The 14,026-nt window shown below is 36.5% G+C and overlaps 1 protein-coding gene across 1 annotated transcript in view; it reads right to left on the bottom strand.

Moving 5' to 3' along the window:
* LOC148949259 (uncharacterized) overlaps nt 1–13,633 on the bottom strand; it is a 65,842-nt gene extending 52,209 nt beyond the window's left edge. The window contains exon 1 of the mRNA XM_089092895.1: nt 13,503–13,633. Coding sequence (XP_088949021.1) covers nt 13,503–13,570 — 68 coding nt within the window. The 5' untranslated portion in view covers nt 13,571–13,633. The remainder of the gene's footprint in view (nt 1–13,502) is intronic.
* Between the last annotated feature and the right edge of the window lie 393 nt (nt 13,634–14,026).

Genomic DNA, 14,026 nt, shown 5'->3' with positions numbered 1-14,026 from the left:
CTCTTTAAACTATAGTTCGAATTTTTTTTCCAGTTCTTTAAAAATGACCTCTTAATCACACTCAGTTGATCAGTTGAAAAACTTGTTTTTTTTTATTTAATTCCTGATCTTTTTCTTTAATAATGCTGGGAAATCCGGCGCCCCCGTCCGCGCACGGTCCCTTCCCCCAGGTAAGCTTCCGTCCTGGAACGATCCTTCCATATAGCCCCCGACCCTCTCCTTCCCCCACCTACCAGAAAAAATCTCCTCTGAAAAAGTCTGTATACTTCCCAATAACCAATACTATATGTTAACATTGAGTAAAGTTCATAACTTTCAGCCCTCCCCCTGGGGACTTTGGGGGATCAAGTCATCCTAAAAGACATTTTTATCATATTTTCGACCATGCTGAACAAAATGGCTATCTCAAAATTTTGATCGGGTGACTTTGGGAAAAAAATGATCGTGGGAGGGGGCCTAGTTGCCCTCCATTTTTTTTGGTCACTTAAAAAGGACACTAGAACTTTTAATTTCCGTTCCAATGAGCCCTGCCACCATATTCTCGTACAACTGGTTCTATACGAACACCCCTGGGAAAAAAAAAAAAAAAAAAAAAAAAAAACAAACACAAACAAATAAACACGCATCCGTGATATTTCTTCAGGCAAAAAATGGAAAATTCCACATTTTTGTAGATAGGAGCTTGAAACCTCTACAGTAGGGTTTTCTGATACGCTGAATATGATGGTGTGATTTTCATTAAGGTTCTATAATTTTTAGGGGGTCTCTTCCCCTTTTTTCGAAAATCAACCAAATTTTCTCAGGCACGTAACTTTTGATGGGTAAGATTAAAGTTAATGAAACTTATATATTTGAAATCAGAATTAAAATTTGATTCTTTTGATGTATCTATTGGTATCAAAATCCCGTTTTTTAGAGTTTCGGTTATCATTGAGCCGGGTCGCTCCTTACTTACAGTTCGTTACCACGAACTGTTTGATATTCTTGGAAGGACGTCATAAGACGATGCTTGTTTTTTTGTGCGTGATATCAAATACTTTGCTCAAATCCCTCCCTGATTCCATATGGATTTTTTCTTTACTTGACGTTCATTTAGAAAAACGAAGATTTGCGGTTAATTAAATAATTATTGTATCCTTTAAAAGAGCATCACGTGGTTTGAGAGACTTTGTTCCCTGATCCCATGTGGGGTTTTTTCTTTACTTGGCGTTCATTTGAAAAAAACGAAGATTCTCTGTTAATTAAATAATTATCCTATTCTTTAAAAGAGCTTTAAGGGTTTTGAGAGACTCTGTTCCATGATTCCATTTGGGTTTTTTCTTTACTTGGTGTTCATTAAAAAACCGAAGATTTTAAAAAATAAATAATTCTCGTATCCTTTAAAAGACCTTTACGAGGTTCGAGAGACTGTTCCATGATTCCATGCGGTTTTTATCATTATTAATTAAAAAAAACTTTTTCCACAAAATAAGTTTTTCAAAGAAAAGTAAAGAACTTCATTAAACAAAAAATTAGAAAAAAAATCAAATAATCTACCAAGCGTGAAACTACCGCAAATCAGCATCGATAAATAAATGAAACCCAAAACGAACAGAAATTACAATAAATAACCGAGTCAAACCCAAAACGAGTAGAAATTAACATAAGTTGGGCGCAAAACCCCTATGCCTTCCCAAGGCCAGAACAAAATTTACACTACATATTTTCTATCTGGAAACATATTTTTTTTTACATATTTTCAAAATTTGCTCTTTAACATATTTTCTACCTGGAAATCAACTAACCTGCGCTGAACAAAATGGCTATCTCAAAATTTTGATTTGATAAGTTTGGGGGAATGGTGGGGGGGGGGGGGGGGCTAGGTGCCCTCCAATCACTTTCGACTATTAAAAAGAGCACTAGCCCTTTGAATTTCCAATCGAATGAGCCTGTTTTGAAGTTTCTACGACAACGCCGTCTATAGAAACCTTTTTTGCCCCGAGGGCATAACTTAAATCCCTTGCCCTGAGGGTTGGTGGGGAGTGTCCTCCTTAAAAACATATTTTCTATCTGGAAATCAACTACGCTGATCAAAATGGCTATCTCAAAATTTGATTGGATGTGTTTGCTGGAATGATGGGCGGGGGGGGGGGGGGCTATTTGCCCTCAAATCACTTTTGACTATTAAAAGGGCACTAACCCTTTGAAGTTCCAATCAAATGAGTCCCTTTTTAAGTTTCTACGACAACGCCTTCTATGAAAACCTTATGCCCCCAGGACACAACTTAAAACCCTTGCCCAGAGGGTTGTGGGGAAGTTTCCTCCTCAAAACATATTTTCTATCTGGAAATCAACTAGGCTGAACAAAATGTCTATCTCAAAATTTTGAGTGGATGTGTTTGGGGGAAGGATGGGCGTGGGGGGGGGCTAGTTACCTTTCATTAAAAATTGTATATGCCCATGAGCATAACTTACAACCCTTGCCCTGAGGGCAATGGGGGGGGGGGGGTTGTCATCCTTAAAGACCTAATTTCCAAAACTTTCAACTACGTTGAACAAAATAGCTATCTAAAAATTTTGATTGGATGTGTTTGGGGAAAAGGTGGGTGTGATAGGGGGTTTAGTTGCCCTCAAATCACTCTCGAATATTAAGAAGGGTACTAAAGCTTTGAATTTTAAATCGAATTAGCATTTTTTCAAGTTTCTGCGACAAAGATTTCAATAAAAAAAACCTTATATGCCCCCCCGGCATAACTTATAATCCTTGCCCTGAGGGTTGTGGGGGAGTTTCCTCCTCAAAAATATATTTTCTATCTAGAAATCAACTGCGCTGAACAAAATAGCTATCTCAAAATTTCTATTGGATGTGTTTGGGGGAATGACGGCCGTAGGGGGGGGGGGGGCTAGTTGCCCTCCAATCACTTACGACTATTAAAAAGGGCACTAGCCCTTTGAATTTCAATTGAATGAGCTTCTTTTGAAGTTTCTACGACAACGCCTTCTTTAAAAACCTAATATGCCCCCAGGGCATAGCTTAAAACCCTTGCCCTGAGGGCTCTGGAGGAATGTCATCCTCAAAACATATTTTCTATCTGGAAATCATCTATACTGAACAAAATGTCTATCTCAAAATTTTGATTGGATGCGTTTGGGGAGATGATGGGCGTGGGGGGGGGGGGCTAGTTGCCCGCCAATTACTTTTGACTATTAAAAAGGGCACCAGCCCTTTGAATTTACAATCGAATGTGCCTGTTATTAAGTTTCTACAACAAAGCATTCAATAAAAAATTTATGTCCCACCAGGGAATAACTTGAAACCCTTGCCCTGACGGTTGTGGGGGAGTGTCCTTCTCAAAACATATTTTCTATTAGGAAATCAACTACGCTGGACAAAATGGTTATCTCAAAATTTTGATTGGATGTGTCTGGGGGAACGATGGGCGGGGGGGGGGGTTAGTTGCCCTCCAATCAGTTTCGAATATTAAAAAAGGTACTAGCCCTTCGAATTTCCAATCGAATGAGCCTGTTTTGAAGCTTCTACGACAACGCCTCCTATAAAAACCTTATATAGCCCGAGGGCATAACTTAAAAGCCTTACCCTGAGGGTTGTGGGGGAGTGTCCTCCTCAACAACATATTTTCTATATGGAAATCAACTACGCTGAACAAAATGTCTATCTCAAAATTTTGATTGGATGTGTTTGGGGGAATGATGGGCGTGGGGGGATGGGTAAGTTGCCCTCCAATCACTTTCGACTATTAAAATGGGCACTAGAACTCTCAATTTCCTATCGTATGAGCCCCTTTTGATGTGTCTACGACGACCCCTTCCATATGAAGTGCCCTGCTATAAAGGAAAAAAGATAAATAGTACATTGTGTCAACATCGTTCTTATATGCCCTCAGGGCATTACTTAAAACCCATGCCCCGATGGTTGTGGGGGAGTGTCCTCCTCAAAAACATATTGTCTATCTGGAAATCAACTACGCTGAACAGAATGGCTATCTCAAAATTTTGATTGGATGTGTTTGGAGAAATGAGGGGCGTGGGGGGGGGGGGCTAGTTGCCCTCCAATCAGTTTGACTATTAAAAATGGCACTAGCAACTCCAGTTTCCAATTGAATGAGCCCTTTTCGAAGTTTCTACGACAACCCCTTCGATACAAAGTGCCCGGGTACGGAGAAAAAAACACATTGTGCCCACATCGTTCTTTACTTAGGCAGCGCTAGCGCGCTGCCTATGATTTGGCATTCATTAAAAAACGAAGATCTTTTGTCAAATAAATAATTCTTGTATACTTTAAAAGAGCTTTACGAGGTTTGAGAGACTATGGTTCCATGATTCCATGTGTGCTTTTTTTTACCTAGCCTTCATTATAAAACGAAGATTTTCTGTAAAATAAATAATTCTTGTATCCTTTAAGAGAGGTTTATGGAGATTTGAGAGATTCTGTTCCGGATTCCATATGGCTTTTTTTTATTTCCTTGGCGTTCATTAAAAAAATAGGAAGATTTTCTGTTAAATAAATAATTCTTGTACCCATCAAAAGAGCTTTACGGGGTTTTAGAGACTCTGTTCCCTGCTACCATCTGTTTTTCTTTACTTGGCGTTCATTAAATAAAAAAATGAAGACTAAAAAAATAATTTTCGTATCATTTAAAAGAACTTTATGGAGTTAGAGAGACTCTGCTCCCTGAGTCCATATCGTATTTTTTCTTTACTTGGCGTTCATTAAAAAACAAAGATTTCCAGTTAAACAAATAATTCCTGTATCCTTTACAAGAGCTTTACGGAGATTTGAGAAACTAGGTTCCATGATTCCACATTGATTTTTTCTTTATTTGGCATTCATTACAGAAAATACGAAGATTTTCTGTTAAATAAGTAATTTACGGGGTTTAAGAGACTCAATTCCCTGATTCCATGTGACCCTTTTCTCTACTTGACATTCATTAAAAAAACGAAGAATTTTTTTAGTAAATCAATAATTCATGTATCCTTTAAAAGTTTTACACGGTTTGAGAGGCACTGTTCCCTTTTCCAATTTTTTTTTCTATACTTCGCGCTCATTTAGGTTACAATATGTTAACGGATTTTGAGTTAGGTTCGTTTGGGCTTATTAAGCGTGCGCGCACGCTTACTGAACCCAAACGAACCTAACTCAAAGTCTTAATTCCATTTTGGGGTCATACTAGACTTTTAGCATGGTTTCAGGTACAATCGCAAATCACGTTTATTTATTGGTAATATTATTTTCGTTGACTGTATCGGATGGTAAACTTTCGATGATACTAGTAACATTCACCGATGCTTTGTTTTTCTTAGAATTGTCATTGATTTCCATAGTGATATTATCTGCAAATGCCCTTTTTTACACAGGTAGTAATTCTGACACTGAGACATGATATGTTTTATGACATAGGTTCAGCAGTATGCCTGTATTCTTTTTAACTTCCGTTTAATGCTCATACCTGAAAGATGGCGATATGATTTATCAAGAGGTAACGTGTTACCCGCACAAAGAACAAGAAATTGACCCTTGTTGTCAACAATTACTTTTAGGTATGCAATATGTTTAAACAATATCATCTCTGGGAGTTTTATTCTAGTATATCCACCATCAGTAATGATGATTTCTTTCGGTAGTCCAAAGAAATTGAATCTCTCACTGTCTTGAAAATGCAAACATACAAGAATCACATGTAATCAGGGAATTGAGTCTCTCAAACCCCGTAAAGCTATTTCAAAGCAAAGTCTTTATTCCATTTTGGGGTCATACTAGACTTTTAGCATGGTTTCAGGTACAATCGTAACTCACGTTTCATTATTGGTGATATTGTTTTCGTTGACTGTATCGGACGGTAAACTTTCGATGATACTAGCAACATTCACCGATGCTTTGTTTTTCTTAGAATTGTCATTATTTTTCATGATGATATTATCTGCCAATGCCCTTTTTATTTTGCCGGAAATTTCACCATCTATTACCATGTTATTTTTACACAGGTAACAATTCTGACACTGCGACATGATATGTTTTAAGGCATCGGTTCAGCAGTATGCCTGTATTCTTTTTACGTTCCGTTTAAGGCTCATAACAGAAAGACGGCGATATGATTTATCAAGAGGCAACGTTTTACCCGCACAAAGAACAAGAAATTGACCCTTGTTGTCAACTATTACTTTTAGGTATGCAATATGTTTAAACAATATTATCTGTGGGAGTTTCATTCTAGTATATCTAGCAACAGTAATGATGAATTTTTTCTGTAGTCCAAAGAAATTTAATCTCTCACTGCCACGACAATGCACACAAACATGTCCAATGGTTTCACCATTAGTGCTTGTTTCATACTTCAAATATTTGTCTTTGTCAGCATTCAATACTATGATAACTCTATTACGTGCACATATTTTCTTGAAGTATTTCATCTTCGCTTTTTCATCAGTGCTACTAATCGGTTCAATGATGATATCTAATGGTAAACTATCAGTGATACTATTAACGTTCAGTGATGCTCTGCTTTTCATCGAGTCGTCTTTAATTTCATTGGCGCTGTTATCTGCCCATACCCTTTTAATTTTGCTCTGGATTACACTGGCTATCACCCAAGGGCGGATCCAGGATTTTTTTTCGGGGGGGGGGGTTTACTAACTTTTGACTCAGTTTTTGACTGATTTTACTGATTTTTACCTAGGTTTTACTAATTGTCGACTTATTTTCGACTCGGTCAAAAATTTCGGGGGGGGGGGGGTTCAAACCGGGTAACCCCCCCCCCGGGATACGGCCTTGCTATCACCACATTATTTTTACACAGGTTATAGTTCGGACACAAAGACATGATATGATTTATGATATTGATGATAGAGTACGCTCGTCTTGCTTTTACGTTCCGTTGACTGGTAATACCACAAAAAAAGTTGATATGATGCATCAACAGGTAGAGTGGTACCCAAACGACAAACAGGAAGTTGGTGCTTGTCATCAACTATTAGCTTTAGGATTGTATTATCTTTAAGCCCTACGATCTCTGGAAGTTTGACTCTAGCATAATTAACACTATGGCCATTGAATTTTTTCGATTCTCCAAAGAAATTCAATCTCTCACTACCACAACAGCACTTGCATACATTTCCAGTTATGTCGCCATTAGTGGTTTTCGCAATTCAAATATTTGTCCTTGTCAGCATTCAAAGCTACGACAACTCTTTCATATAGAAATATTTTCTTGAAATAATTCATTTTACTTTTTAAAAATAAGAGTTATGTGTTTATCCTTCCAATACATAATGAATAATGATCGAAAACATAGAATAAACCAAGTATTATCAATGCCCAACCATAGAATACCCGTGGGGTGGCCGCATATGAAAAAAATCTATAAACTATGTGCACCAGATTGCATTTCAATTTCTTTTTTCATTCTCGGAAAAAAAAAAGTGGGGGCAAAAAACTGGGGTGTTGTTGGAACCGTTAGGGGGGCTGGAGAGGGGTTGGGACCCTGGAGGGGGTGTGGGTGGTCGGGGCCCTGGAGGGGGAATTGTATGGGGACTCGGGGCCCTGGATGAGAATGTGTGGGGTCCAAACTCATGCACAATTTCGGTAATGGAAAACTGATATGCACAGGCCCATTACATTATAATAATGACACCTGGTCTGTTGCAGTCATAGTCAATTATTAATAGTCAATAATCAATAATCGAGTCAATACCATTAGAGTACAATAAGATATCATTCAATTGTTTATTAGAATCCATATCAAAACTTCGTTTGTAAGACATAATGTCACTTCAAACTCTCTTCAATTATTGAGCAACATAGTTGTTAAACGAAACTCAGATATATCACAAGCAGTTATCAATAATCATTAATCAATAATCGGGTCGATACCATTAGAGTACAAAAAGATCTCATCCAATTTTTTATTAGAATTCATGTCAGAACTTCCTTTATTAGACATTATATTTAAGTCATTTCTATTATTGGACGACAAGTACTCTGCGACAGGCCGAGAATCCTTATCGCAAAATTTGAGATAAGAATGTCCACTACAATGATGTTCTATAGGGCCGCTTAAAGTAATATCAGTTCTTTCGTTTAGAAAAATTGTTTCCAGGAATATATTACGACTCTTATTAAATGCAGATACGGGTTCGCTTGTATGGTGGACCTCTTGTTTGGCGGGCTTCTGTTTGATGGGCCTCTTGTATGGTGGGGGTAATGCCCTCTTGGAGATATTAATACTGCTGAGTGACATATTAAAATAAATATAAAAGATACTATGTGCATCCTGTTTATCAAAAAGATGTATCTGCAATATCACAAGAACAGCTGAGGGTATTAAGTTTAAATTTTCAGGACATGTTGAAGAAGATGTTAAAAGTGTTCGAAGGACAATCAGTTCCTCTCCCATTCCCTCGTTATATTCCCTCCCTCCAAAGATATCTGACCAAAATTTTGGAATAGCTAGCTGTAATTGCCTGCTCAAAATAGTCGAAAAGTCAAACAAATATCAAACAGTTCGTGGTAACGAACTGTAAGTAAGGAGCGACCCGGCTCAATGGTAACCGAAACTCTAAAAAACGGGATTTTGATACCAATAGATACATCAAAAAATCAGATTTTAATTCTGATTTCAAATATATAAGTTTCATTAAATTTAATCTTACCCATCAAAAGTTAAGTGCCTGAGAAAATTTGGTTGATTTTCGAAAAAAGGGGGAAAGACCCCCTAAAAGCTATAGAACATTAATGAAAATCACACCATCATATTCAACGTATCAGAGAACTCTACTGTAGAGGTTTCAAGCTCCTATCTACAAAAATGTGGAATTTTCCATTTTTTGCCAGAAGAAAGATCACGGATGCGTGTTTATTTTTTTGTTTGTTTTTTTTTTTTTTTTTGTTTTTTTTTTACCAGGGGTGATCGTATCGACCCAGTGGTCCTAGAAAATAGTGGGAGGGCTCATTGGAACGGAAATTAAAAGCTCTAGTGTTCTTATTAAGTGACCAAAATAAAATGGAGGGCGATTAGGCCCCCTCCCACACTCGTTTTTTTCCCAAAGTCACCCGATTAGAATTTTGAGATAGCCATTTTGTTCAGCATGGTCGAAAATATGATAAAAATGTCTTTTAGGATGAATGGATCCCCCGAAGTCCCCAGGGGGAGGGCTGAAAGTTATGAACTTTACTCAATGTTAACATATAGTTTTGGTTATTGGGAAGTATACAGACTTTTTCCGAGGAGATTTTTTCTGGTCGGTGGGGGACGGCGAGGGGCGGGGGCTATATGGAAGGATCTTTTTATGAAGGAAGTTTTCATGGGGGAAGGGACATTGCTATGAAGGGGGCGCCGGATTTCCCAGCATTATTAAAGAAAAAGATCAGGAATTAAATAAAAAAACAAGTTTTTCAACTGATCAACTGATTGTGATTAAGAGGTCATTTTTAAAGAACTGGAAAAAAAATTCGAACTATAGTTTAAAGAGCAGGGTATTGACTAGGGGGTGAACCCCCTAGTATACGTGTTAAAAATTTATGAATATAGAAGTTCGTTACGCAAGTTAATTCTAAGTTACGTATATTTATTACTAATAAAAACGTTCGTAAATAAAATTAAACAAGTTTCGAGAAAGCCATTTAACCAAATATAATATGCAAATTTTGTTTTAATTATTCATGTACGGTGAGCCAAAATCAAAACCTGCATTAATTCAAAAACGTTCAAAAATTAAATAAAAAAAACAAGTTTTTTTAACTGAAAGTAAGGAACGACGTTAAAACTTAAAACGAACAGAAATTATTCCGTATATGAAGGGGCTGTCCCCTCCTCAACGCCTCGCTCCTTACGCTAAAGTTTGACTTTCTCACAACTCTATTTTTTTAAACAATAAAAAAACTTTAGCGTAAAGAGCGAGGCGTTGAGGAGGGGACAGCCCCCTTCATATACGGAATAATTTCTGTTCGTTTTAAGTTTTAACGTCGTTCCTTACTTTCAGTTAAAAAAACTTGTTTTTTTTATTTAATATCTCCAAGAATGACATAACCCACCACAGCCCGTGGGGTAAGTGTGGTAAGTTATATAAGCTACCCATGGCTTATATAAAAGGTTGGTTACTAGCAAAAGGGGATATGTTTGGTCCTTAGTTTCCAAAAGGCTAAGAATATTAAAGTAAAACTTTAAGAAAATGTCAAGCAGGGTTTCAAACAAAATAAAAGACACTATATACAGAAGGGTGGTCAAAAGGACACAACAACAAGATCTAAGGTCGTCTAAGGGTATAGCCTACATCAGAAACTTTAAAAGTATATTGAGAGAAATGTTGAAAAAGGAACCAAGTGTACGCCCCCCCCTCTTACCGTTTTATATACTCCCCTTCAAACTGATACAGATCTTAAATGAATATTTCATTCGAACTAGTAACAAAGTCTAATATCTATGTCTATGGGGATGCCATACCCCCCATATCCCCCGGGGCAAGGAATACAAATTATGCAATTTGTCCCTTTTTTTAAATGCAAAATTTGTCATTGGGAAAGAGGGGAATATTAATGCTGGATATATTCGAAAAGGCTAAGGATATTGAGGCTAAATTTCGAGAAATGTTGAGGGGCATTTTCAGCTACATCAAAAGAAACTATCTGTATCCAAGTTATACAAAAGGCCTATCTGCAATATTTTAGGAACAGGTAAGGGTATTAACTTGAAAATTACAGGACCACTACTACTGCTACGCTACTACTATTGCGGCTGCAAATAAAAGGATACTGGTTTGATATTTTGATACTTTGATGTTGGAATGGAGAATGTTCAAAAACTTGAAACTTTTGCAATCAAAAACGAACAGAAAGTAATTAAAAAAAAAAATCTTTTTGACGAAGTTTTTCAAAGAAAATTAAAGAGCCATATTAATTTTAAGATTAGCAGAAATAAATTACTACAATAATTCAAACTCAAAACAACCGGAAATTACTTTTAAAGAAAAATGTAACCCAAAATGAAAAAAAACGAACCAATTATAGGAAACAAACATACAACAGTTACTAATATAAATGAATAATTTTTTTTTTTAAACGAATAAAACATAAATTGAATATTCAAATAAAACTTAAAACGGAAGAAATTCATTACAAATGAGTGTTTGGTAACTGCACCCTTACCCCTGCTCTAACTGTAAATGTCTTAAGCTTGCTGCGTCATTTGCGCTTTACTGAAAACGAATCATATTACAAATATTTCTTCTTGTGTACTTACAACATTCAAAATACAAATAAAAATTACAATGAAATAATATCTTGAATTGCTGAGCTTTCGGCAATTAGCATCACTATGTATCAAATATTCAGTTGAATTTTGTTAATTCTTTCCAACGACTGTTCAAAACACATATAGTTTTCAATAAAACACAAATGATGCAGTAGGCTTTAGACTTTTACAGTTAGGGCAGGGGGTGGGGACAGTTACCAAACTCTTATTTGTAGCGATTTTTGTTCGTTTTATGTTCACTCGAATATTTAATTTAAATTTTACTCGTTTTAAGATTTATTTACTTGTTTGTATTAGTACCTGTTGTATGTTTGTTTCCTATGTTTGTTATTCGTATTTGTTATTCTAATTTAATTTCTGTTTGCTTTGGTTTCATTTATTCTTGTTTAGTAATTTCTGGTCCCTATGAGTTTGAATTATTATAGGAAATTATTTCTGTTGATCATAAAGTTAATATGGCTCTTTACTTTTCTTTGAAAAACTCCTTTTTCGGAAAGTTTTTTTAATTAAATTAATGGAAGTGGAATCTTCGTAGGTTGGAAATAATGTGAGGTGGGAGCATACCAGGCTATTTTTGCCTCGGGTGGCCTAGTACTGTGGTGAATTGTTAGTAGTAGTAATAGGGGACATGAATGGAACCTCAGACAGGAGTGAAAAGCATTGAAAGAGATAAAGATACTGACAAAAAAGATAAAGCCTAGAAATCTTTTCAGAAAATAATTCCGTCAGCTACAAATAAAGAGGCTGCGGAAAAAAAATAGTTTGTCGAAAGAGCTAAGAAAAGACCCAGTAAGGACCATAAAAAAGGTCCCGAGTATTTCCATTTTCTGTCTTTGTTTGTTTTTCTTTTTGCATTCCAGTTAAAGGTGAAATTCTGAATAGTGAATTTTTGGCTATCTTCGAAATTAGTTGAGTTAGGCAGATGAGCCTTTCAGGCATAAATCTGCCGGCCAAATTATATTTCCTAGGAGGGTGCTATCAAACTCCTTTCCCTACTACTTCCCTATTTCTGAAACCTAGTGAATTGGGTAGAAAAACATACCTGTCTCCAATTCGGCAACACAAATATTTTCATTGCTTTTGATTTGAGTTACTTTTTCTTTTACTCTAGATTTTGAAATGACAATTCCAATTATTTAAAAAAAATTTGAAGTCATAATATGATTTACTTTCAAATTTCCGACACCTTTCTCGAATCTTCGAAACCTTACAAACTGGGAATTAACAAAGGGTAAAAAAGCTTTTACTACGCTTTTTTCAGGCCTCATTCATTCTATTTCTGAAAGTTTGACTTGTATAACTCAAATTTTGCTCAGAAGGCGTCCTTTACAGATAGAAAGGATCGAGATAAATTTTCCAAGACAACCTACTTCATCAAATCAACTACGCATTTTCAAAGATAGCATCACTATATTATTTTAATGTTTTCAATTTTAGTGGTAATTTTTTTTAAAAGGATAAATGATCATTGGCGTAGAAAGAAGTAAGGGTGGCCACCTCCTCCTCTCCAGGGTGGACAAACCCCTTCCAGGGTGGGCACCCCCTCCATAAAAAAAGTTGGGTAGAATTCTACTTCAGCTACTTTTGGCTATCTTGAAAAGGGCTAGGAAAACTTTCAGAGATGGGTCTACAGGCTAAAGTATGTATTGGGAAGGTATTTTGAAGTACCTACCTCCACTTCTTCTCCCCCTAGAGGGTCCTGACCTTTGATGACCTTTAAAAAGATGTGCTATATAAGTGAAACCTTGCAAAATAGATCTTCTGCTTAAATGAAGTACAACAAATTTGTTTTCAGCTTCCCAACTTTGCTCAATCCCAATTTATAAGGTTTTAAAGATGTGCAAATACATTTCCTAAATCTTGAAAAAAAAAATTGATAAAAATTGCTTAAAATTCTACTCAAATAACAGGAATTGCATTGTCAGGAACAAACCCAGAGAAAAAGAAACTGATAAGTGAAAATTAAGGTAAAATATTGTTTTGTAAAAATTTTAATAGGTCTGTAGGCAATTCAAAATTTCTGTAGGCAAATTTCACGGCCCTCGAGATGAAGAAGGAGTGGAGGTAGGTACTTCAAAATAACTTCCCGGGACATACTTTAGCCCGTAGACCCATCCTCGAAAGTCTCATTTTCCTAACCCAACCCCTTTTCAAGGTAGCCAAAAGCAGCTAAAGTAGAATTTTACCAAAAGTTCTCGAAAGAAAGTATAGAGCAGCTTTTGGTCTACCACGTCTGACATATGAATGCTCACTTACTCGCTCTCGGTATTATTAGAAACACAGCTAACAGTTACAAATCCTATAGCAAAGAGCAGGTACAACATCTTAGTACGTAAGCTAGACTAATCAAATAGCTTGTTCCTCATGGTTTGAATGGAGGAGAGAAAGTCATGGGTCAGTAAGTTGGCAATGAAAACTACCATCGTCATGCAACTTCCTCGGTGTAGTACCCGCAGCAATATCCACCTGCCGTTCAATAAACAGCCGTATAATTACCAAAGACACTTCGAATTCTTTCATGACTAACCGATGGACGTTTTAATTCTAAATTACGTCACAAAGGATGGTAATTTTCAGGTCAGCATTTACACTTCTATTGTTTCTGCCATAGATCTCAACTTTTTTAGTTGCGGCTGCATGGGGAAAATCCTACAATTCCTACTAAACAATATTCTAGCGTTATGTATGTTTCAATTCGGGTGATGGTAAGACCGTACCCACAGAGGCTTGGCAAAGAAAAAAGTTCAAATAAAGCTCACATTTTCTTGGACATCCTGGGC

Source organism: Artemia sp. Qi Xiang Cuo, chromosome 8, assembly GCF_049724085.1.
Source record: "Artemia sp. Qi Xiang Cuo chromosome 8, ASM4972408v1, whole genome shotgun sequence".
Classification (NCBI taxonomy): domain Eukaryota; kingdom Metazoa; phylum Arthropoda; class Branchiopoda; order Anostraca; family Artemiidae; genus Artemia; species Artemia sp. Qi Xiang Cuo.
This window is presented reverse-complemented; position numbering and strand designations above follow the sequence as displayed.